Here is a 25,446-nt window from a genome sequence, read left to right as displayed (position 1 = left end):
GCCAAATGGTAAGTCGCTTGTGTGAAAAACGTACCTCGAAGCAGCCCTGTACGAGCTTGCGGACAAAGATTTATTACCTCGTATCAGACAAAACTAACAAGTTTTTTTAGCAGCAAGAAATCACCAATGTAATGTTAATTTCTGGAGTATCCCAAGAGAGTGCTACAGGAGATTTAGTGATTACAGTGTACACAAACATTCTAGTGGGTAACATCAGAGGCTCAGTGAGACTGTTCTGAGATGATACTGTTGTTGATAACAAAGTAGCATCGCCTGAATTCTGTACCGAAATGCACGGAAACATGCATAAGATCCGCGACTGGAGCAGCGTTTGTCACTTGATCCTGAACGCAAATAAATGTAACGTATTGTGCATAAACAGGTGAAGAAATCCATACTTCTCGACTACGCAGATGAGTTGCCGAAAAGTACTGGAAACAGCAACAACAGTAAAGTTTATGTGGAATAATTTATACTGCTGCAGTCACTTTTTAGTATTTACTGCAGCAGTATAAATTATTCCACATAATCCTATAATACAGTCGCAGACCTCAAACACCATCCATGTAACATTGATAAATTTAAAATTAAACAGTTAAGTTCCTGGGAGTAACCGTTCGGAGTGACTTAAAGTGCAATGACCTAGTAAAACTAAAAAATAGATGGCAGGCTGAGATATACATGAAGAATCTTAAGCAACTGTAATTCAGTCTCGAAAGAAGTGGCTTACAAAACATCTGTTCGACCGATTGTTGAGTATTGCTCATTAATGTGGGGCTTGGATTAATGGGGGAGAGAGATAAAATCGAACGAAGACTGGCACGCTTTGTTGCGGGATCTTTTAGTAGGCGCGAGAGCGTTATGGAGATGTTATACAAAGTTCATTGGCAGACGTTACCAGGGCTAAGTTGAGCATCACGGAGTGGTTTAATGTTGGTATAGGGAGAGCGAACTTTCGAAGCTGAGGTGGGCAAGATACTACTTCCTCCCATATACGTCTCGCGAAATGACCACAAGGAGAAAATCATAAATTACAGCTCATACGGTCTTTAATCGACAGTAGTTTTTCCCACGCACCATTGGCGAATGGGACATTGGATTATGCCTCCACATCTAAGAGGCGACCGAAAAGTTTCCGTTTGATGGCGTTGCTGCAAGGATATGCAACGTAGCGCGACTTATGATTTAATTACTGGCTTGCTGTGTAGCCTCCTACTTGGCAAATTGATAAGGTGGTTTCTCTTTTCAGTTATATGTGTAGCCGGCATGTTTCTTTTGAAATTTTTATTGCATGGATGTAATGGCTTTTGATTTAAATGTGGTGGTAGACCCAAGGTGTGTACTGGTACAGAACACAATTTTTTTTGTTCACTTGCTTTTGATACATATGAGTACTTATTGAGTGGTTTGCTAGTCAGAAAGCTTTTGTGATACTTCTTGAACAGATACTCTTGAGTCATCCTTTATGGTGTACTGCATCATCGCAGGCTAGTTGATGTCCTTGTGTGTTACTGTTTCTTGGCAGTACAAGATATATGGATGCATTCGCACATGAATGTTGTTCACCCTGAACAGTTCTTGTGGGGTTTTTTTATATGTTCTGCATATGTTATAGGCGGTGTTCTATATTTGGTCCTCTGTCACGTCTTGTACATTCATTTTATATATATAACACAAGCGTGCCCCTCAACGGTTTACACCTCAGCTTTTTATACTTTGACACAACACATAGATCATGTTTCTTCGCCTAGTTGTTTCTGAGGTTGTAGTCTCTTTCATACATTTATCATTTTCTACAGTTATCTTGTCGTTCAGTAGGTTACTTCAGGGTTGTGCTGATAATGTATCGTCCGACTGGCCAATAAAAGTCATGGAATATCTCTTTAATGAAGTTATTAATAAATAGTATATTTGTGCGATGGAATGAGTGGAAATTCGTTATGATATACTTTAGGTATGTGACAATGGATGTATCTGTTCGTTCTACCAAATCATTACTGTCAGTTCACTTGTAGAGTCTTCTCATTCTGTTGTTAATCTGTCTTTGTGTTGCACGGTTGGTAAGTTGGTAACGCTGTTGTCACTGTTTATGCATACAGACCTGAAGAGCCGAAACTGGTAGCTACACAATAAATGACAACATAAGAACGGCTGTAGGTGTTTCATTTTCTTACAATGCTTTCTTGTTTGTAATTCTGGTTGTGACATGGTGCCCAAGACTATCTTGGTGGTGCCTCAGCGCTGCCAGGAGGAAACATTAATTTCTTTTTTACATTAGCCCAGTTTATCTTTCTTTGGCGTAACACTACCCTAAGTGGTTGCTTCATACTGTTTAAACGTTAGTGCTATGACCATAATCCGTCAATCTATATTTTTGAGTGGCATATTGGACGAACTCAGAGCGTAATGTTTGGGAAAACCTTAATATAAAAATTATACATGCTAAAATAGAGATAATCAAAGATATTACTGTAACATAAGCAGAAAATTAGGATCCGAGCTACTGGATAAAAGACGATTGAACTAAAACTTTCGAGGTCGGAACAAACCAGGAATGATTTCTGCTGCTGCTGCTAATGATGATGACAGTGATGGTGATGGTAGGGAAGAAGGAATAGCAGATTTTAACACCCCACAGACAACGAGGTCACTAGGGACAGAACACAAGCTCGAGTTGGGGAAGGGTGGGGAAGAAAATCAGCTGTGACCTTTCAAAAGAACCATCCAGGTAATTATTCTAAGCGGTTGAGGGAAATCAAGGAAAACCTAAATCTGGATGGCCCAATGGGGAATTGAACCGTCTTCCTCCTGAATGTGTGCTCAGTGTGGTAGCCACAGCGCCACCTCGCCCGATGACGATGATGATGATGATGATGAGTCTGTCAGGAATCTGTAAAGAACATTTGTTAATAGCGAAATGTGAACAACATGAACAACCAAGAAAGATGTTCGATAGGGATGCTTTCTTCCATTGACGCTACTTCAATACCTACACTGGAAACGTTCCACACCAGAAGAAAATAAGCTCAGGAGAAACGGGAACGGTCCACACTCTTCAAGAAAAAAGATGCATATTGCATTTTCTCTTGCAGAATTTGAAGAATAAATTAAAGATTTAATCGTCGGCATGAAGTTAATACAAGAAAAAATTAGTATCGAAAACTCGTACACTTGCAAAATCTGAATACCAGTTAATAATTTCCTGAAGGAGATGATTATTTGATGCTGTGCAAGAATTTACTTATTTTGAATTGCGTAATATTCTGATGATATCCACTTTTCCTTCTTCTTCTTCTTCTTCTTCTATTTAGCGTTATTCCCGTTTAGTGTGGAACCCGCTGTAATCAAGTTCAATCAAATTTATTTCAATTAACTTTGCGGCCAGGTTCCCTTGCTGTCACCGCAGTCCTCAGTGACCCAAGGGAAGGAAGGGTGCGCCACCTGTCTGTGAATTGTCTAAACTTCAGTCTGTGTGTATGATCGCATTCAAACCGTTGACCGGCTCGGTAGCTGCGGGTTCAGCGCCCCATATTGCTAACCGAAGGGGTCTGGGTTCGATTCCTGGCTGGGTCGGGGATTTTCTCCGCTCAGGGACTGGGTGTTGTGACATCCTCACGTTCGTATTGTCGTAACTGACTAGGATATCGTCTTTACTACACTGTCGTATTGTCTTTCCATTTCTGAGATCTCTGAGTGTGCACGGACTGACACCCAATAAATTGAAATAAAATAAATATTTCACCTGTTTGTGTATTGTATTTTTCTGAGGTGGAAATTGGGGGACCAGCCCAGCGTGTGCCTAAACGAGCATGGAAAACCTGATGGTATCAGTAAAAAAGAAAATTTTGGGCATTATTAACCAATCTTCAATAATCGGAGGAAGCTCCTAAGGTTGAGTAAGCATCAGTAAAAATCAAATGAATACTTTTCTCTGGCATATTTTGCTTCAAGAAATGGGATTTGGACGTTTTCAAATTCCGAAATGGAAATCTAGTGAAACTTCCAAAATGTGTTGCTACAGACAAACGGCAGAAATGTGGTGGTTGGACAAAGGAAGTTACGAGTGCATTGAAACAAATATGAGCATCATTATATACCTGAGTTACACTGGAAACATTACTAGATAATTGGGTTGAAACATACTACGACATGGAAATTTAATGAGAAAAGTATCTACAGGACAAGGTAAGAACCAAGTAGGAAGACGCTAACAACGTTACTGGTTTTTCAAATAGCCTACGAAGTATGTAGAGCTTATAAACATGCACAAACAAAAAAACAGTGGAGAAGAACAGCTTTAAACCAAACCTTATAATTTGATGTAGCTATTTCATTATTGTATGCATCTTCCACTTCCCACAGAAGAAAATATAGCTATCCACGCCGCCTTACAGAAAGCGTATGGTATGTTGGTACATGTGAAGTTAAAGGAAAATGTCTGTTCAATATTAACAACGAGAGGGTACGTCAGTGCGCACCGAAACGAACTGCGAACTTATGGAAGCTGTGCTAGTGTCCAAAATAATCCCTACACGCTGTTTACTGATTCATTTCGATTCAGGCTGAAAATGTCTTTTAAAAAAATTGTTATTTTTACTGATAGTTTCTATTTATTGATTTTTGCATTGGCAGTTGCTTTTCTTGGACTGTCTGAAAGGTTGCTTGAGAATCTGGATCTGTTGCAAACAATGAATCGAACCAGAAGATAATCTGACTGTATAATTTCCAGGACAGTGCACTGAGTCGCCTATAAAAGAAAACCAGATTATACCTAAGTTCCCTTTAAAAATCGTAGCACTCTGTTTCATACTTCTTTACGTCTCTGGCGCGAAATTTGACAAAACCTTAAATGATTTCTGGTCGAATGAAAAGAAGTCCCTTGAAATCTGAAATGTAACTTTTTCTGTGGCATCTGTGGCAATGAATAACGTTCTGACAACTGGTCTCTGAAAACTGCTGCTGCCGCTACTGAAGGCTATTAAAAAGGCGCGCCTCATTTACTAAGTGGCAAACTAACTACAGATGAAGTCGGTGTGCAATGAACCCGTGTATTGTGTCTGCAATTTAAATTGCAGTTTTGAAACTTTATCTAGTGAATGACAAAGATTCGGAAATGGATGATGACGTGGTAAATTACGATTATCCCATTTCTTTTAAAAGGTGTATTTGCAATTTTAGAAAAGTCACTTTACAAAATTATTCTTTGTTATAATCAAGAATTGCATAGAAATGATATTACAAAATATACATACTCATCGTAGATTTCAAAGGTTCCGTAAATTGAGTTAATCTTTCTGAATTGTCGGTAATGTTACTTAATTATGAAGTGTGGACTGCTCTCTGCGTTGGAAACTAAATTGTTATAAAGGTGTGTAGGCAGCAGTTCGCACGCAATTAAAGCAAAGAAAATGAATTATTACTTTATTATGGAGTTTTCATCAAATCAATCCAAAAAAAAAATCTTTCTCTATCGCAGTAAAGATGTTATAAAATCAATTTCCTCAATAGTGATAAATTTTCGTCATTCTTGCCATGATGATTTCTCGGCTGTGGATTTCACGATTACACGATGCGGACTGTCTCTGCGACCAGCATACGTGAGTAGCGGTCGACGCAGAGGTGTTCCTGCAAACGCACACTGTCGCAGATGCCATTGCGCGCTGTCTGAGAAACATAGTAAGAGCGACTGCCTTGCGTATATCCAAGTTATAAGGGAAGCTGATAGTGAACAGCCGGCCGGTGTGACCGAGCGGTTCTATGCGCTTCAGTCTGGAACCGCGGGACTGCTACGGTCGCAGGTTCGAATCCTGCCTCGGGCATGGATGTGTGTGATGTCCTTAGGTTAGTTATGTTTAAGTTGTTCTAAGTTCTAGGCGACTGATGACCTCAGGTGTTAAATCCTATAGTGCTCAGAGCCATTTGAACCATTTGATAGTGAACAAATATCAATACCCCTTTTAAGACATTAGGATTTCCGTGTGTGAATGTGCTAGATGTGAACTTCAGTAGCTCAGCTGTTACCTTACCATCCGGCAGGATGAATTACATACGGATAGTTTTGATCTGTTGAGTCGACTTTTTGCCGATATGGGTTCGTGTTAAAGGCAAATATCTTTCTGCGAATATCTCGATTTAATTGACTGACTTTTCGCTCTTCTAATGACATTTGCTTCATTCTAATACAGGACATAGTGTCAACATACTGTAGTAAAATAGGAACTGATAATGTAATGACGTTAGTGATTTTGTGAAACTGTAACATCGCCATAAGAGCACAGTAACACAGAAAACACGAGGCCGCGCGGGGTAGCCGTGCAGTTTAAGGCGCCTTGCTATGGTTCACGCGGCTACCCCCGTCGAAGGTTCGAGTCCTCCCTGGGGCATGATGTGTGTGTTGTTGTTAGTATAAGCTAGTTTAAGGTAGATTAAGTAGCGTGTAAGCCTAGGGACCGATGACTTTAGCTGTCCCACAGGAACTTATTCCAAATTTCCAGAAAACACGAATTTCCGATGCAGGCGTACACTATGTGATCAAAAGTATCCGGACACCTGGCTGAAAATGACTTACAAGTTCGTGGCGCCCTCCATCGGTAATTCTGGAATTCAATATGGTATTGGCCCACCCTTAGCCTTGATGACAACTTCCACTCTCGCAGGCATACTTTCAGTCAGGTCTTAGGGAATGGCAGCCCATTCTTCACGGAGTGCTGCACGGAGGAGAGGTGTCGATGTCGGTCGGTGAGGCCTGGCACGAAATCGGCGTTCCAAACCATCCCAAAGGTGTTCTATAGGATTCAGGTCAGGACTCTGTGCAGCTCAGACCATTACAGGGATGTTATTGTCATGTAACCACTCCGCCTCAGGTCGTGCATTATGAACTGATGCTCGGTCGTGTTGAAAGATACAATCGCCATCCCCGAATTGCTCTTCAACATTGGGAAGCAAGAAGGTGCTTAAAACATCAGTGTAGGCCTGTGCTGTGATAGTACCACGCAACACAGAAAGGGATGCAAGCCCCCTCCATGAAAAACATGACCACTCCATAACACCACCGCCTCCGAATTTTACTGTTGGCACTGCTCACGCTGGCAGATGACGTTCACTGGGCATTCGCCATACCCACATCCTGCCATTGGATCGCAGTTTTCTTATTCAAAACATGAACGTCCGTTCTACAGCGTAACGGAAATTACGACATAAGTACAGGATCTTACACGTTTTCTACGTTTGCGGCCTGAAAAGTTACTATTGAACCATTGTACGTCTGCAGTGACGAATGCTTCATTAAGTAGCTAGTGTAGCATTTGTGTGAACCACGTCCTTAGTTTTACAGTTGTTGCTGCTGCGGTCGTGTAAAATGCAGCTTGTTATCTTGTTGAGAGGGAATGCGTTGATCGCGGAAATGTCAAAGTGCCAGATCGGAAGCAAACTTCGGAGTACTGCGTTAGCTCCAGGAGGTAGTAGACATCTCTCTGTCTCTATCATTGGTAGTTGTATGTTTGCCTACCTCCCGTCAATATTAGCCTTGTTAGCGACAAAGCATTCCTCGCAAACTCTGAGTAACTAACAGAACACAAGTCTCAGTAAGTTCAGTGTAGTTCACCAGAGTAAAGGTTAAACCCGATTTCAAAATCAATCCAGCTAGTCGTCTTACTAATTGGCTTAAAGCCAACTTGAAGGGAAGATACACTCTTTTCAGTCTTAAACGTGAGAGGTTCAACGTGAACAGTCAGTATAGTCTTCTTTTCTAGAGCCTGTTTCTTCACACGCCAGAATTAAAGCCACAGAGGCCTCTCGTTGCTTGGTTTCATGATTTATCTGAACACTGTATGTAAGGAAGAAAGGAGAAACTTTCTCCACTCTTTTTACTTCAGCGCGACAATTAAACCGAAAACTTACGAGTATGTGCATCTCATCTTTTTTTTTTCCTTCAACAGGCGGCAAAATTATCGGTTGTGTATTTCGGCCAGAAAAAAAGACGCTTCCATAATTTTACAACGCCAATGACAGATGGCAGCCAAATAATTTCGTGTTCAGTGCTAAAATATTGCAGCTGTCGTATGGAGTAATTTTGTTCAAAATAGCCCAGTTTTCGCAGAACTTTGTGCCATTTACCTCATTTTGAGACAAAGTACTGTTGATGTTACCGTCAAGATCTAGATCGTCCTCACCACATTCCGCACCAAGCTACAGCTGTCCTCGTTACATATCTTCACAACCACATAAAAAAAACTCTTTAGTTTTACGTCAAAGAGTAATGGGGGCTTATAACACAGGCGAAGTGCGCTGTCCGTTACACGTGACATGATACTGCCAACTATGGATTAATCCTTGCTTGAAACAGTTAAATTTTACTTGTAATGCTGCATTTCAGTCCTGTGAGTACGACACTGGTGTTGTGTTTCAGAGCGGTGCGCAGAACCTCTTGGAATGGAGTCTGGTCGGATCTCGGACGCTGATATAACGGCTAGCTCATCACACGATTCCAGCCTCGTGGGCGCCAGGAACGCAAGGTAAGACTCCGCACGCGCCGGACCACTGTACGCAACACCTGACATCCCATGAGACCCTGCAACCAGGTCCAGGGGATCTCTGTGTACACCATAGTACCTTATGCATAAATCTGTGGATGTCCATGCCCTGCTTGGCATCTTGGGAAGACTCTCACAAATTATGTTTCGAAAAGCTTCCTCACCACTTGTGCACAATTCTTCATTTGTCGTGTACTGACAACGAATGACTTGGGACTTGATTAATCCATTAAATTTCGGGCATGCAGCCGCGCAAATAAAATTTCCTCTACCGATATTTCGGCCGCGTATCGTCCGGCCATCTTCAGAGCGAGTCACAGTCTTGTGACACACTCTGAAGATGGCCGGACGATACGCGGCCGAAATATCGGTAGAGGAAATTTTATTTGCGCGGCTGCATGCCCGAAATTTAATGTATTTTTCATTACGCCGCGAGAAGTTGAAAATGCACATTGGGATTTGATTATTCGTCGTAAACCGTTAATTTGCCTATGTGTGGGACCACAGCCTTGACGTAATTTCTAAATGACTAAACTACTTTAAATATTCGCTGTACGCTATCAAATTCTTTATAAAGATTAAATTTGTTGCATCATATATTACATTGCATTACTGGTCAATTTCGGCCCATGGCCACTTTCTAATGCCTGCAGTAACACTATCGACAAAGCTATAATATAAAATACTTACTTAACATGGTTGCACTTTGCATATTACATTTACTGTTACACTTCCTACGGTTGCGCTTGTGATGTATGCGTAGTATTTAGTACATGGTAATCTTCTCTTTAGGGACACACACACACACACACACACACACACACACGCACACACACACACACACACACACACACACAAGTCGCCGAAAATCTGCAGATGTTATCTTTCACATCACGTGCTGCATGTAGCAACACATTTTGAAGCACTTCATGCATCTGAAATGCTGCTGCCAAACGGCTCTTTTCCACAGACATAAATATAGTCGCTATAAAAACATGGGAACAGCCAACGGCCAAAGAATATGCTTGGACTGTGACATTTTTTACACAAGGTCAAAGTACACCAGAGAGAGCAACAACCGTCTGTCCTCAGCATTGCATGTAGTAAGTTTCATGTCACTGTTCTTAATAATAATAAAAAAAAACATTACATACTGTATGTTAAAATGGCTTACAATAACATTACTAGTAAGAGTAAATATTCTCGTTATTGCTGCATAAGTTATTTCGAGATTTCGTTAAAAAATTGTATCTTTGGTAAAAGTGATTTCCCGCGTTAATTAGTTTGTATGGTCTTAAAATATGAATAAAGTTGTAATTCTTCAGCTTCTCCCGGCGTACTTCACGACGAAATAGTTGCACTGGTGAACGGCCGAACGGCAGTGTATTATTTCGGCACCTCATAGCCTCGTGGTCGTTGCCCTACTTACGAGAGTTTGTTTGCTTTATGAATAAGTATTCAGACCATGATGGAAATGGAAACTGAAGAAATTAACGGTACCTTAACCTCACGACCACAAAATCCAACACCATACACTGCTTCAATTTTTCGGGTAACAAACAGCTAGAGATATAGTAATATACGAGAAACTCAAATATTCATGTTCTTAAAACATCAACTGTCAGATGTGTGGTATACATGTGGTATACATACTCTGCAAGACAATTTTCAGCAAAACCATCTAATCAGAAAAGCAAAACGCTATATTCACTATAGCATAAAATAGTACCAAGATGTTACGAAAACTATGGAATACTATTAAAAAAAGATACAGTCAGAAATAAGCATAAAAACCGTTTGTGTGTACCAGCACAACACACAATCCACTCTCACCCCTGAAAACCCATCTTAGAACTTGATCAGAAATTGGCAGACTGTACCATATCACAACTATCTTATACATAAAGTTAGAAACATCTTCGAAAGACAGTGAATTAAAATAGCCTTCAAAACAAATGGTACAATTCAATAGAAGCTAAAGGCATTGACAGAAAAGAAAGATAAGTACAACATTTGAGGGATCTAAGAATTAGAATGCAATAGTTGCAGCTCGGAATATGTTGGGATGACTGCCAGAACTTTAATATTAGATACAAAGTCCACATCAGGGCACTGAAGTGTGAGTACATCCACTCCACTCTTATACAGAATACACAGTAGAAGAATAAAGAAGAGCATGACAAGTCTATGTCATAATAACGAAAGAAAAGACGTGTTCATTCTCCAGGAAGGGTATCTCATACAGAGAGCCATACAGAAAACTGAAAATATGCTCGATAACCAAAACTGCATTAATAGAATAACATAACTTATCATGTGTGTTGCGAACATCACAACAAGTGTATCCTGCTACAACACCACCCATCCAATGCAGCCCTCCCCCCTTTTTCCAGCGCCAAACCATCATCCCTCTCCACTGATATCCTCTACAATTTCCGTCACCTCCGCCCCCCCCCCCCCCCCAAATTAACAACCTAACAGGAAGGTCGAGTGCATTTCACAGCGATACCATGCGCGGGAACGGCCAAATCGTGATATGCGCTTCATTGAAAACCTATCAAAGAAGCTTGAGTCATGTCGTGCTTACACAAGAACGAATGGACATAAGTTACATAAAGCGATGGATACCTCTAAGTACTAAATTACAATCGTGTTTTTATAAGTAACACAAATATTAAGATAACCTAAAAGTGGAAATAAAATATTCAATTCCAAAAAAAAAAAAAATTTCTATAACTCTGCTGAATCAGGGAAGTGTTCTGTTAAAATTGTTGATACCTCGGGAACTGTAATTTTAGGAAAAATGCCTGGTCAGCTCACTCAAGCTACGCGTAACATGATGTCCTCAATTAGGACAAGACGTTCAGTTTTACTGAAAAACATATGTGTAACACATAGAACCGAGGATGGAAATATGTCGTTGGTTTAATTCTGGGAGGCTTTTAATACGAACCGATGTAAGATCTGACATTCGACTGGTAGTGAAGTCGGTAGTGGCCTTGTTGCAATCACAATCCTGACCTGAAGGGAATTTGAATCTCGCTCCTACAAAATACAGTTCCAGTGTACTACCCAATGTGTTACCATTCTTAGTTCTTGTTATAAGAAATCAAACACGTGTGGACGACATAAACCTGTCACTCATCATGGGCTATTTCTTTCCAGTTGGTCGTAGCGTTCTGAAGTCCTTGTTATAAATACACTATTGTACTCGCTTGATCTCATTAAAATGATAAAATGTATTCGAAGACCAACGACACATGTAAACCTGAACTCAAACCAAATGAGCGGTGCTGGGTTGCCGCCTTAGAGCCGACGAACAAGATCCTCGCCTTTTTCTTTCATGAGTCATCAGTCGCTCGACTGGTTTCATTTTGTCCTCCACATCTGGCTGTCTTGTGATAATCTGTTCATGTCTACGTAAGTACTATCCCAAAATCCCGTTTGTAGATATTTTCCCCTTTTTTTGCTCCTTCCAGCGCCAAGTCTCTGGATGCCGTAACAGATCTCCCACCAACTAGCCTGTCTGTTCTTTTAGTAAGAGACTCCATCCATTCCTTTGAGTACCCCTATATTTAGTACTGTCTATCCACTCAGTTTTTAACAATCTTCTCTAGCACAATGCGTCAAATGATTCCAGGTCCTTCTTCTCGGGATTCCCGATAGCCACGTTTCACTTCCAGACAATGCCGGGCTCCGGACGTACACTGTGAGAAACTTCTTTCTTATTTTCACATCTATATTTGATACCAAGAGACCTCGGCTATTGAAAACAGTTGTCTTCGCCTGTTCCAAGCTGCTGTTAATACGTTCCTTACCTCGACCAACCTGTGTAATTTTATTTCGTACATATATGAGTTCTTTCACTTCTTCCACTACTAAGTAGTCCCTAATTTTAATGTTACAAGTCGTCTTTCACCTTTCTACTAAGCCATCTTCCTTCGTTTATTCAGCCGGCTGTTATGGCCGAGCGCTTCTAGGCGCTACAATCTGGAACCGTGCGACCGCTACGGTCGCAGGTTCGAATCCTGCCTCGGGCATCGATGTGTGTGATGTCCTTACGTTACTTAGGTTTAAGCATTTCTGATGACCCCAGATGTTAAGTCCCATAGTGCTCAGAGCCATTTGAATCATCTGAACCATTCGTTTATTCAAGAGTCACATTCTTTACTAACTACGCTGTCCATTCCTTTCAGTCTTACTTACATCCAGCCAGAAGGACAGGACTGATATCCGCTTTCGTCCCTCTTCTAAAATTTTGTTTTATGTCCTTCATTCCATCTTCGACGTACAAGTTGGACAATTGTGTGAGAATCTGCAAATTCCGCCTCATGTGATCCTAATATAAACTTTAATGTGTCTTCCGCTGGCAGGCACAAGTAAACAACCCAGGAAAATGGAACAAACAAAAGTTTATTAAACACAATTTCCACAGAAATAATCTCCACAATGAAACAAAAGAAAATATGGTTCTTCAGTAAGTGAAACAAAATAGATGCTATTCTTTCAGAAAGAGTAACAAAATAAAAGATGGTTCATAAATAATGAAGCTACTTAAACTTCCATAATCACAAAGGAAATAAGTAAATTCTGTGGTACTTGAAAGAGTTACACTCATTTAAGTGAACATAATCTTAAGCTCTTAAGACATTTACATTAAAAACAGTGAAGTAAGTTTCTCACTTCCAGTTTAAAATCAAAATCGAAATCCGAGCTTCAGTCATGAAGAATAAACGCTTACAACGTAAAACCTCCCCTTAGAAAAATTTATGAATTACTGTGCTCGAAACTCCTTACGTTATCTGATTTTACCCTTTACGTTATTTGATTTTCAAACAGCTGAGCAAAACTGCACGTACTCAGACATTTCTCTCTTTACTTATTCTGATCATCACTAAACTGACATTCAATATTTTTAGCGCAACGCAATCTGACTTTCAATAATCCCTGCAAAAGAATGGCCGTGACTAACCTATACCTTTCATGGATCACTTACCTCACAAAAATCTTCGTTACTCGAACTACTGCAGGCACTAACTACTGATAGGCATAGTTAGCAAATGAAATCTTTTGATAGAGAACAAACAATGTATTTACCTTAATAGTGTTCAATTAGCATACTCTGAAAGGAACTTAATTGGTATACAGTCTGGACCAGAAGACTTGCTTTTGTTAAGTGATTTAAGTTGCTTCACTACTCCGACGATATCTACTTCCACGTTACTCATGTTGGCAGTTGTCCTCGATTCTAATTCTGGAATACGTATTTCGTCTTCTTTTGTGAAGGCATTCTGGAAGGCTGCGTTTAGTACCTCTGCTTTGACAGCACTGTCTTCATTAGTATCTCCATTACTATCGCGCAGAGAAGGCATTGATAGTTTCTTGCCGCTAGCATACTTCACATACGACCAGAATCTCTTTGGATTTTCTGCCAGGCTTCGGGACAAAGTTTCGTTGTGGAAACTGTTATAAGCATCTCGCAATGAAGCCCACGCTGAATTTCGAGCTTCTGTAGAAGATCGCCAATCTTGGAGATTTTGCGTTTGTTCAAATTTGGCAGGTTTTTTTCGCTGTTTCTACAACAGTTTTCTGACCAGTTTCGTGTACTATGGAGGATCAGCTCGATCGTTTGTTAATTTATTTTGTATAAATCTCTCAATTGCTGCCAATACTATTTCTTTGAATTCAAGCCACATCTGGTCTGCACTTACGTTGCTAATTTGGTAGGAGTGGAGATTGTCTCTTAGGTAGGAGTCAAGTGAATTTTTATCTGCCTTTTTTGGATAGGTAAATTTTTCTTTTACTTTTGGAGGATTTGGGGGTTACAATATTCATTCTCGATACGACAACTGTGTTCTCAGTAATCCCTGTACCCGTTTTGATCCTTGTTATTAGCTCAAGATTATTTGTTGCTAAGAGGTCAAGTGTGTTTCCACAACCGTTTACTATCGACGTGGGCTCATGAACTAACTGTCGAAATAATTTTCGAAGAATGTATTTAGTACAATTTCCGGTGATGTTTCAAGCGTACCTCCGTATTTAAAAATGTATTTTCGCCTACATATCGAGGTAAACTAACTATAATTATATGAGTAGGGTACGTGTCTGATATTAAACTCAAGTTTTCTTTGAACGTTTCAGCAATTGTATCATCTGAATTGGGAGGTTGGTAAAAGGATCCAATTATTATTTTATTCTGGATGCCCGTACTAACTCACAGGAACTAACTACTTCAGTTTCGCGACAAGATAAACTACTTTTAACAGCAACAAATACTCTGCCGCCAACTGTGTTTAGCCTATCCTTTCGGAACACCGTTTGGTTCTTCGCAAAAATTTCGGCTGCACTTATCTTCGGCATTAGCCAGCTTTCAGTGCCTATAACGATTTGAGCATCAGTGTTTTCTTTTAGCGCTTGGAGCTCTGGTACTTTCCCAACACTGCTACGACAATTTGCAAATGTTATACAGATGGTTCCTGTATCTCCGTTCTTCCTGTGTTCGGCCTGCACCCTTTGTGACTGAAGCCCTTCTTGTATTTCCCTCAGACCCTCTAACAAAAAGAAAAAAAAAAAAACGCCCAGTCCAGGCCACACAGCCTCTGTTACCCGTGTAGCCGCCTCCTGCGTGTAGTGGACTCCTGACCTATTCAGCGGAACCCGAAACGCAACCAGTCTGCATTCGGCTCTGTTCAAGACGTCCTCAATCGGTCCTGTCGACTATGCTGCAAATGGTCAGCTCTGCTTTCATCTCGCGAGCAAGACTGTTAGCCGCTCGAAACCAGAGACAATCTCTTCCGATACAAAGTGACACACATCACTGTTACGGACGTGAGCCACCACCTGCTGTTGGCTGCACCCTGTGTTCTTCATGGTATCCAGAAGGACCCGTTTCACAACTGGAATGACTCCACCCGGTATGCACACGGAGTGCACATTGGCTTTCTTCCCCTTCTTGGCAACCATATCCCTAAGGAGACCCATAAGGCGCCTAACATTGTAGCTCCAAACTATCACTAACCCCACCCTGCGTGATTGCCCGGATCTTGTTTCATCTGAGACAGGACAGGCGACAGCATCTGGCTCAGCGACAGTGTCAGCCACAGACAGCACCTGGAACCTATTTGTCAGACTAACCAGGAGGCTTTCGGGCTCTCTGGGAAGTCTTTCGCCGCCTCCCACGCCCTGGAGCGACCTCCAACTCGACCACAGATGAGGGGTCAACCTCAGTGCGAGCAATAAGTGGGCTGGCCACCAGTGAGGATCGATCGGAGGATTCGGACGTGCTGACGTCTGTTGGATTCCCATGGCTGGCCCACAACAGTGGTGCCTATCCACTGCAGCTTCAAACTACATAGCCGAAGCCATCACAGCCTGGAGCTGAGAGCGAAGTTTCACCAACTCGGCTCACATCCACACACAACAATCACAGTCCCTATCCATACTAAAGGCCATGTAAAACTAAACTACCCAGGTAACAGACTATTGGTACGTGCTGTGGAACTCTACTGTAGACCCTGACGAAAACACAGGAGCTGTGTTTGATAAATTAGATTAATACGGAGAGATTCACAAACCTGACTACTGAAGCACTCAAGTGAAACCAAATAATTCGCCCCTGATTAGGAACTTTTAACATGTCACAAAACCGGTTTACTTTCGGACGCAAACGAAAGCGCGAGAACTGTGACTATTAGGTATTAAATTAACACAATTCGCTCCTTGTTAGGAACTCATAAAAGTCAGAAAAACGGTTACTTGGCTCTAAGCACTATGGGACTTAATAACATCTGAGGTTATCAGTCCCCTAGACTTAGAACTACTTCAACCTAACTAACCTAAGGACATCACACACATCCATGCCAGAGACAGGAATCGAACCTGAGACCGTAGCAGGAACGCGGTTCCGGACTGAAGCGCCTAGAACCGCTCGGTCACAGCGGCCGGCAAAATCGGCTCCTTCCCTGTTGTTGTGTCTATCTCGGCCGGCTGCTGCTACTCCCAATTTCTCGACTAACATATGGGTTCTGTAAGTGATACGGATTTCGCGTTAGTCACTGTACTTTAGCCCAGTCTTCCGAAGATTGTACAAATCTTGTTCCGCCTTGCACTGTTGAAGTCTCTCTCTCTGTCTCCAACGGATAGGGAGATATCCGGATTTTAATTCCATTACTATGCACAATGTCAGAATTACGTCACTGGTATCTTTTTCCCTCCAGAAATTAAGCTAATTTTGTCCCATTTGACTTCAGTTTTTCTTTCAGTTTTTTGGTATGGTATTCCAATCATCAATTTACAAGCGTGACTTGTCATACCAGTCATCTGGTAATTTTCACTTATATCCATATTTGTCCTCACGATCTGCAAGAACATGAGATGTATATCTGGAGTCATTTTTCTTTAGCTATCTGCACATCAAGCAATCGTAGTAGTAATGCAGTGAAACGGGAACTATAGATTAATTTTTACAATAAAGTAATTATGGCATTCAGCCACTCTTGATAATGTTATTGTTAAAAGCAGATAATGCCGTTACCAGTTTTGAACCGACAGGTAAATGGTCAGGCAGCTGTTCAGGTTTATATTTTCGACAAAACAAGAAATTGCAATATTTTGCACACTAAAAGTTTTACACGTTTTTGGGTAGTTAGTCACAAAGCTCACAGTCAAGCTCTTTATATGGCGATGTTCAGTTTTCAGCTTACTTACGTAGTTTACAATTAAAGAAATTGCAAGAAACGTTATAACTTTCTACCTGTCACTTTTTCTTAAATAATGATTCACAGCATGGATTCCGTGTCACCTTGAAATAGTTGTAGCGACTGTAGGAACGCAAGCATGTAATAATTTGTGCCTATTTGTTGGCAAGTATGTTTCGAGTACGCTCCAGAAATTTCATTGGGAAGCCCTCACACATCCTCCATATAACTCCATCCCCATGCGATTTCCATATTTTTGGAGCCCTGATGAAAGAAATTCACGGCCGTCAATGTGCTTCAAACGTCGAGGCTCAAGCTCTCGGCTGCTACAGATTGTAGAGCGGAAAGTCAAATTTTTATCTTTTCCTGCCTTTATTTATTAAATTATTTTATTAAATTTCCTGCCTCTATTTATTAAATTATTGTTATTAAATTTCGTGCTTGTTTCCGTTTAAGAGGTGTCAGCTCGCACCTTGTAAGTGTAAATTCGAGTCTGAGGGCAGTTTTAATTTCTTCTGAGCAGCCACCTACATAGCTCGCTGAGGCATCAACGTCCATTGGTGACACATCAGAAGGGTAGCAAGTTGCATATGAAGAACTCTTTCTATTTTTATAGATTACTTTTTCAGTTAGTCTTGCTAGGATTAGTAGGATCTGTGCATGTTGTGTGCGGATGCAGGAGGACCTGACTACATTTCGTGAACAGCTAAAAGCGATTTTGGCTACGGTCAATCATCTTCAGGCTGCTGCCTCGGGGTGTAGCTATGGGGGTGAATCTGGCGCATTGCATGGGTCACCTCAGGTACCGCTTGTTTTGCCCATGGGCTCTGCTTCACCTCCTGGTGCACCCGAGGCGGTGATGCGCCTTCACAGCAGGGTGAGTGTCGGTGGTAAATCGTTCTTGTCGCTGGAGGCGGAGGGCCGCTTGGCGTCACCCATTCTCCGCTTCTTCAGTAGGGTCCGAGCAGGCAAACGGGTGGAGGATGGGGGGGGGGGGGGGTACTAGATGTGGAGGTGGGCTTGCCTATGGCTATCGAGCGTGCAGAGAGCAGTCGTCTGCAAGTTGTGTCGCGTAGGTTCTGAGGTCATCCTCAGTTCATACAACTGGCTGGCGGAAGGCTGCTGGCCCCACGCGTGGGATGCAAGCAGAGCTCGCAATTTACAGCATTGTTCCCAGAGTTGATCGGGGTCCTTTAGTTTGGAGCTGAATGTAGGGTCTCAACCAAAGGCTTCGTCGACTCTGTTACGGTTGGGGGTGCAGATTTCTAGACCTGCGTTATCGGTTGGGGATTTGTAGGACTCCCCTTGATAGGTCAGGGATGTACTACACAAAGGAAACAGCTACTCAGATGGCAAAGTGCTTGAGGAGTACACATGAGGATTCTTTAGGGTAGGCGGTATTTTGAGGTACTCTGATGAATTCTCGCTAGTCAATATGCAGCAAGGGAAGTCATTCAGAGAGAAGACACAAATGTAATGTTCTGGCTTAAACCACTTTAAACCCTATCCGTGAAGATGGTTCATGACTGAAACCAGTCGATATTTTGGGCTTAAAATAAAAGCAGCTGACGATCAAACATGCATTTAAAACATATGTAAAGATACTTCGACTAAAAATGTTATCAGTAAATTGTCGAAGTATTCGTAACGAAGTTCCTACAGGAAAATTCTCGCACTCAAATTATTCTCGGGACCGTGAGCTGGCCGAAACCCGAAGTGGAAAGGTCTTAAATATTTAGCGAGTATATCGGAAAGACAAATATGAGATCACAGAAGGGGGCGTGTTCATTGGAGTTGACAAAAATATTGTCTCTATTGAGGCTGAAGTTGAGTGTGACAGTGTAGTTATCTAGTTGCGTATAACAGGTTTGGGTGAAACCAAGCTAATTGTTGAATGTTTTTACCGGCCACTGGAATTTGCTGTGACGGTTCTAGAGTCATTCAAATAATTCCTATTGTCAGGAGCTGATAAATACGCAGATCATGCATTACTAGTTCAAAAAAAAATGGTTCAAATGGCTCTGAGCACTATGGGACTCCTAGAACTTAGAACTACTTGAACCGAACTAACCTAAGGACATCACACACATCCATGCCCGAGGCAGGATTCGAACCTGCGACCGTAGCGGTCACGCGGTTCCAGACTGAAGTGCCTAGAACCGCACGGCCACACCGGCCGGCATTACTAGTTGAAGTCAACATTAACCTACTGATTATAGACAGGAGTTTATACGGATTCATTGCATGGGGTGCAGACAGACACCCATGTGAAGTACTTTTGAACACGTTTTCTGAAAACTATCTCGAGCAGCTAGTTCGACAGCTCACACGCAATGAAAGGATCTTACACCTTTTAGCTACAAACAGGCTACAGAGTCTTGACAACGTCAGTATAGAAAAGTGGATTAGCGATCGTGAGTCCATTATGGCAACTATTGGTTACGAAATTTAAGAGATCAGTTAAAAAGATTAGGAGAGTGTTTCTTTTAGAAAGAGCATATAAGCAATTGTTAGCTCCTCATTTAGACAGTGAACTGACATCACTTAGCTCCGGTAACACGGATATAGAGGAATTATGGCCAAGTTTAAGCAGACTGTAAATCGTAATCTGGAGAATTACGTGCCCAGTAAGTGGAATAAGGACGGAAAAAACAATTAGACTGGGAGAATGCTGAGGAAGCAGAGGCTGTTGCATTCTCGGTTCAAAAGAGAACGTGAAAATGACGACAAGCAAAGGTTGGTAGAGATTCGTGCGTCTGTGGAAAGATCTATGCTTGAAACATACAACTACTACCACCGTCATACCTTAGCAAAAGATCTGGCAGAGAACACGAGATAATTCTAGTCCTATGTAAAATCGCGAAGTGCGTCTACTTCCATCCAGTCACTTGTTGACCAGTCTGGTGTGGCAGTTCAAGATAGCAAAACGAAATCCGAGGTTTTTAATTTCACGTTCAAGAAGTCGTTCACGCAGGAGAATCGTGCAAAAATACCGTCGTCTGACCATCCAACGGACTCCCGTATGGACGACATAGTAATAAGCATTGCTGGCGTAGAGAACAAACTCATGGAGTTGGAACAAAAAAGTCACCAGATTCTGATCGAATTCCAGTCCGGTTTTTCAAACCACACTCTACGATACAGGCCCCTTACTTAGCTTGAATTTATCGTGAATCTCTAGCCCAGCGCGAAGACCTAAGCGACTGGAAAAAAACGCAGGTGACTCCTGTTTACAAGAAGGGCAGAAGAACGGACCCGCAAAAGTACAGACCGTATCCCTAGTATCTGTTTGCTGCAGAATCCTTGAATATATTCTCAGTTCGAATGTAATAAATTTTCTTGAGACCGAGAAGCTTTCTGTCCACGAAATAGCATGGTTTTACAAAGCATCGCTCTTGCGAAATTCAGCTTGCACTCTTTTCTCGCATGGCCGGCCGATGTGGCCGAGCGGTTCTAGGCGCTTCAGTCTGGAACCGCGCGACCGCTACGGTCGCAGGTTCGAATCCTGCCTCGGGCATGGATGTGTGTGATGTTCTTAGGTTAGTTAGGTTTAAGTAGTTCTAAGTTCTAGGGGACTGATGACCTCAGATGTTTAAGTCCAATAGTGCTCAGAGCCATTTGAACCATTTTTGAATCTTTTCTCGCATGATATACTGCGATCTATGGATGAAGGGCAACAGGCAGATTCCATATTTCTAGACTTCCAGAAAGCGTTTGACACTGTGGCCAGTTGCAGGCTGTTAAAGAAGGTATGAACATGTCGAATAGGTTAACAGATAAGAGAGTGACTCGAAGTCTTCTTAAGGTTTAGAATCCAATATCTCGACTCCGACGGCGAATATTCATCAGAGACAAGGGTATCGTCACGAGTGTCCCATGGAAGTGTGATAGGACCGCCATTATTCTCTATATACATACATAATTTAGCGGACAGGGTGGGCAGCAATCTGCGCTTGTTTGCTGATTATTGTGTGGTGAGCAGTAAGGTGGCGAAATTGGGTGACTGCAGGAGGATACAAGATGACTTAGGCAAAATTTCTAGTTGGTGTGATGAGTGGGAGCTAGCTCTAAATGTAGAAAAACGCAATGTAATACGGATGAGTCGAAAAAAGAAACCCGTAGTTTTCAGACTCTATATTCTAGGAAAGTGTGGTTCTTCTGTAAAGGAGACCGCATACAGGACGATAGTGCGACCTATTCTTGAGTACTGCTCCAGTGTTTGGGATCCGTATCAGATCGTATTAAAGGAAGACGTCGAAGCAATTCAGAGGTGGTCTGCTAGATTTGTTGCTGGTAGGTTCGACTTCACACGTTACTGAGATGATTCGGGAAATTGAATAGGAATCCCTGGAGGGAAGGCGACGTTCTTTTAGAGAAACGCTACTGAGAAAATTTAGATTCTGTTGCCTCCAACATACACTGCACGTAAAGACTACGAAGATAAGATACGAGAAATTTCGGCTCATACGGAGGCATATACAGGGTGGTCCATTGATAGTGACCTGGCCAAATGTCTCACGAAATAAGCAGCAAACGAAAAAACTACAAAGAACGAAACTCATCTAGCTTGAAGGGGGAAACCAGATGGCGCTATGGTTGGCCCGCTAGATGGCGCTGCCATAGATCAAACGGATATCAACTGCGTTTTTTAAATAGGAACCCCCATTTCTTATTACATATTCGTGTAGTACGTAAAGAAATATGAATGTTTTAGTTGGACCACTTTTTTCGCTTTGTGATAGATCGCCCTGTAATAGTCACAAACGTATAAGTACGCGGTATCACGTAACATTCCGCCAGTGCGGACTGTATTTGCTTCGTGATACATTACCCGTGTTAAAATGGACCGTGTACCAATTTTGGGAAAGGTCGATATCGTATTGATTTATGGCTATTGTGATCAAAATGCCCAACGGGCGTGTGCTGTGTATGCTGCTCGGTATCCTGGACGACATCATCTAAGTGTCCGGACCGTTCGCCGGATAGTTACGTTATTTAAGGAAACAGGAAGTGTTCAGGCACATGTGAAACGTCAACCACGACCTGCAGCAAATGATGATGCCCAAGTAGGTGTTTTAGCTGCTGTCGCGGCTAATCCGCACATCAGTAGCAGACAAATTGCGCGAGAATCGGGAATCTCAAAAACGTCGGTGTTGAGAATGCTACATCAACATCGATTGCACCCGTACCATATTTCTGCGCGCCAGGAATCGCATGGCGACGACTTCGAACGTCGTGTGCAGTTCTGCCACTGGGCACAAAAGAAATTACGGGACGATGACAGAATTTTTGCACGCGTTCTATTTAGTGACGAAACGTCATTCACCAATAGCGGTAACGTAAACCGGCATAATATGCACTATTGGGCGACGGAAAATCCACGATGGCTGCGACAAGTGGAACATCAGCGACCTTGGCGGGTTAATGTATGGTGCGGCATTATGGGAGGAAGGATAATTGGCCCCATTTTATCGATGGCAATCTAAATGGTGCTGTGTATGCTGATTTCCTACGTAATGTTCTACCGATGTTAATACAAGATGTTTCATTGCATGACAGAATGGCGATGTACTTCCAACATGATTGATGTCCGGCACATAGCTCGCGTGCGGTTGAAGCGGTATTGAATAGCATATTTCATAACAGATGGATTGGTCGTCGAAGCACATGACCCGCACGTTCACCGGATCTGACGTCCACGGATTTCTTTCTGTGGGGAAAGTTTAAGGATATTTGCTATCGTGATCCACCGACAACGCCTGACAACATGCGTCAGCGCATTGTCAATGCATGTGCGAACATTACAGAAGGCGAACTACTCGCTGTTGAGAGGAATGTCGTTACACGTATTGCCAGATGCACTGAGGTTGACGGACATCATTTTGAGCATTTATTGCATTAATGTGGTATTTATAGGTAATCAAGCTGTAACAGCATGCGTTCTCAGAAATAATAAGATCACAAAGGTACATGTATCACATTGGAACAACCGAAATAAAACGTTCAAACGTACCAACGTTCTGTATTTTAATTTAAAAAACCTACCTGTTATCAACTGTTCGTCTAAAATTGTGAGCCATATGTTTGTGACTATTACAGAGGCATCTATTACAAAGAGAAGAAAGTGGTCCAACTGAAACGTTCATATTTATTTACGTACTACAAGAATATGTAATAAAAAATGGGGGTTCCTATTTAAAATAAAAAACGCAGTTGATACCCGTTTGACCTATGCAGCGCCATATAGCGGGCCAGTCATAGCGCCATCTGGTTTCCCCCTTCAAGCTAGACAAGTTTCGTTCTTTGTAGTTTTTTCGTTTGACGCTTATTTCGTGAGATATTTGGCCCAGTCACGATCAATGGACCACGCTGTATATCAACGCCCGTTAGTAGCTGAAGGTGTTAAAGTAATTTTGCGAATGGAACAGGAAAGGAAATGACTATTAGTGGTACGGGGTACCCTCTGCCACGCGTCGTAAGGTGGATTGTGGATTATCGATGTAGATGTAGAATAGGTGCATGCCTGGGTACAATCTTTGGTGCCGTAGGAAACCGCAGACATTTTTCTATGAAGGCATTGATCGACTTGCCTCACATTGGAATAAATATATTAACAGTCATGGCGATACTTTTGACAAAATAAACAGTTCACTTACCTTTTTTTCCATCCGTGTCGTTCTCATTTGACCGTCCCTTATAATATATTAACAAACTCAGATTTTTTTTTCCTCTCCTTCATATGTGCCTAGGTATTAAATTTCCGGACGGTACCTAGTGATTTCTCACTTCATCGCCCGAATTCAGACGATGGAGGATGAGTTAATCGCTGCACGCATCGCAATGAAAACGAATAACTGATATTAAAAAATAAAAAAGAGATAATTCGTAAAAAATAGAAAAGAACGTGGAGTTGTTGGGGTTTATATCTAGTCTGGCGTATTTTATTAACTGATGGCAGACGCCAGATATTTATCAGACAAGCATATTGTATTTCTTTGTCGGCTACGGCAGCAGAGGTTGGCTTTGTAACTACTGTAGAATTTAATATCGGATATTGGTTTTAGTTCTGTTTTGGGGTCATACTTCAAAATTAAAATAGTTTTGTGAGAAACTTACCTTCTTTCAATATTGAAAATCTCAGATTTCATTTAAATAATCGCTATTATTGCCACAAGGTTCCTTAACAGCATCTTTCACAGTCACAGTACATTTCGTGTTTTCACATCGTTTTCATATTACGTGCTGTGATTGTGTCCGCTTGATCTAGATACAGATTTCACAGTATAGTTTTTGTGTGTTTTTGTGCAAATTATTCCTTTCTTGTGCTACGAACTGTGGGAAAAACATGTTACTTTTTTAAAAAATCCATAGCAAATACATTTGATAATGATGTGAAAGGATTGTTCCTTACCGACTTTTTTTTCAGTGGACATTTCTGACGTAACCACATTATTTCCCAGACCATGACCGAATTCAGACAACAGCACTCCGAGATCAGCTCTTCTCAAATTGCGCCATCCGAGCACAGCATCAAGATTGTCTCAAAATTTCAACTTGTCAAAGTTTCCTTTGATTTTCTTCATCCTGGAAAGGAACAGCTTGTAATTTGAGTCTCTGAGTGGTGTAGTTTCTCTCCGTAACCACATTCTAATGTAAGACTCAGTTTTAACTTTGTTCCACGCCATTTTGAGAATGTTAAGGAAAGTTGCATTCAGTCATTAATGACAGAATAGCACAGTGAAATGATTCAGGAGGTGAATCGAAGGCTTTGACTTCTGCAATCTTTTGACATTTAAGCAAACCGCCTTGCACTCTACAAGTTTCTATAAAGAGCATCCTGTTTTTGTGTATATCGCTTTCTGATGGAACAAAGGTAAGGAGGAAATTAAGTAAATTATCAGTTCACTGAAGAGTTAAGATTTTCTGCGTTGTATGATGCTTATGATGATCAGTGCCAAAACTGTAAGAGGTGTAATCCGTCACAAGTGCATTGTATCTTTCAGATGCGGTTAGTTTCCGGGTAGATTAATATAGGCGTGAGTAAAAAAACACAGTTATGGAAAGGGAGAAAGGTCATTTCTTTATCATCTTGTTGAAAGTATGTATAAACGAATGAAAACTGTACATTCGGTATAAACCGAAAGACACAGTAAACTGGCTTCGGCTTTTGGGGAGGGGGGGAGGGGGGGGGGGATGGAGTTTCGTGCTCTCTCTGGCTA

The 25,446-nt window shown here is 41.7% G+C and overlaps 1 protein-coding gene across 3 annotated transcripts in view; it reads left to right on the top strand.

Moving 5' to 3' along the window:
• Nucleotides 1-25,446, top strand: part of LOC126412923 (discoidin domain-containing receptor 2-like) — a 911,045-nt gene that overhangs the window by 525,927 nt on the left and 359,672 nt on the right. For all 3 annotated transcript variants that reach the window (XM_050082831.1, XM_050082824.1, XM_050082815.1), the window contains exon 3: nucleotides 8,408-8,513. In XM_050082831.1, the coding sequence (XP_049938788.1) occupies nucleotides 8,408-8,513 (106 nt within the window). The remainder of the gene's footprint in view (nucleotides 1-8,407; nucleotides 8,514-25,446) is intronic.

The sequence above is a fragment of the Schistocerca serialis genome, chromosome 1 (genome assembly GCF_023864345.2).
Source record: "Schistocerca serialis cubense isolate TAMUIC-IGC-003099 chromosome 1, iqSchSeri2.2, whole genome shotgun sequence".
In the NCBI taxonomy this organism is placed as follows: domain Eukaryota; kingdom Metazoa; phylum Arthropoda; class Insecta; order Orthoptera; family Acrididae; genus Schistocerca; species Schistocerca serialis.
Note: the sequence above shows the minus strand (reverse complement) of the source record. Positions and strands in the feature narration are given on the sequence as shown.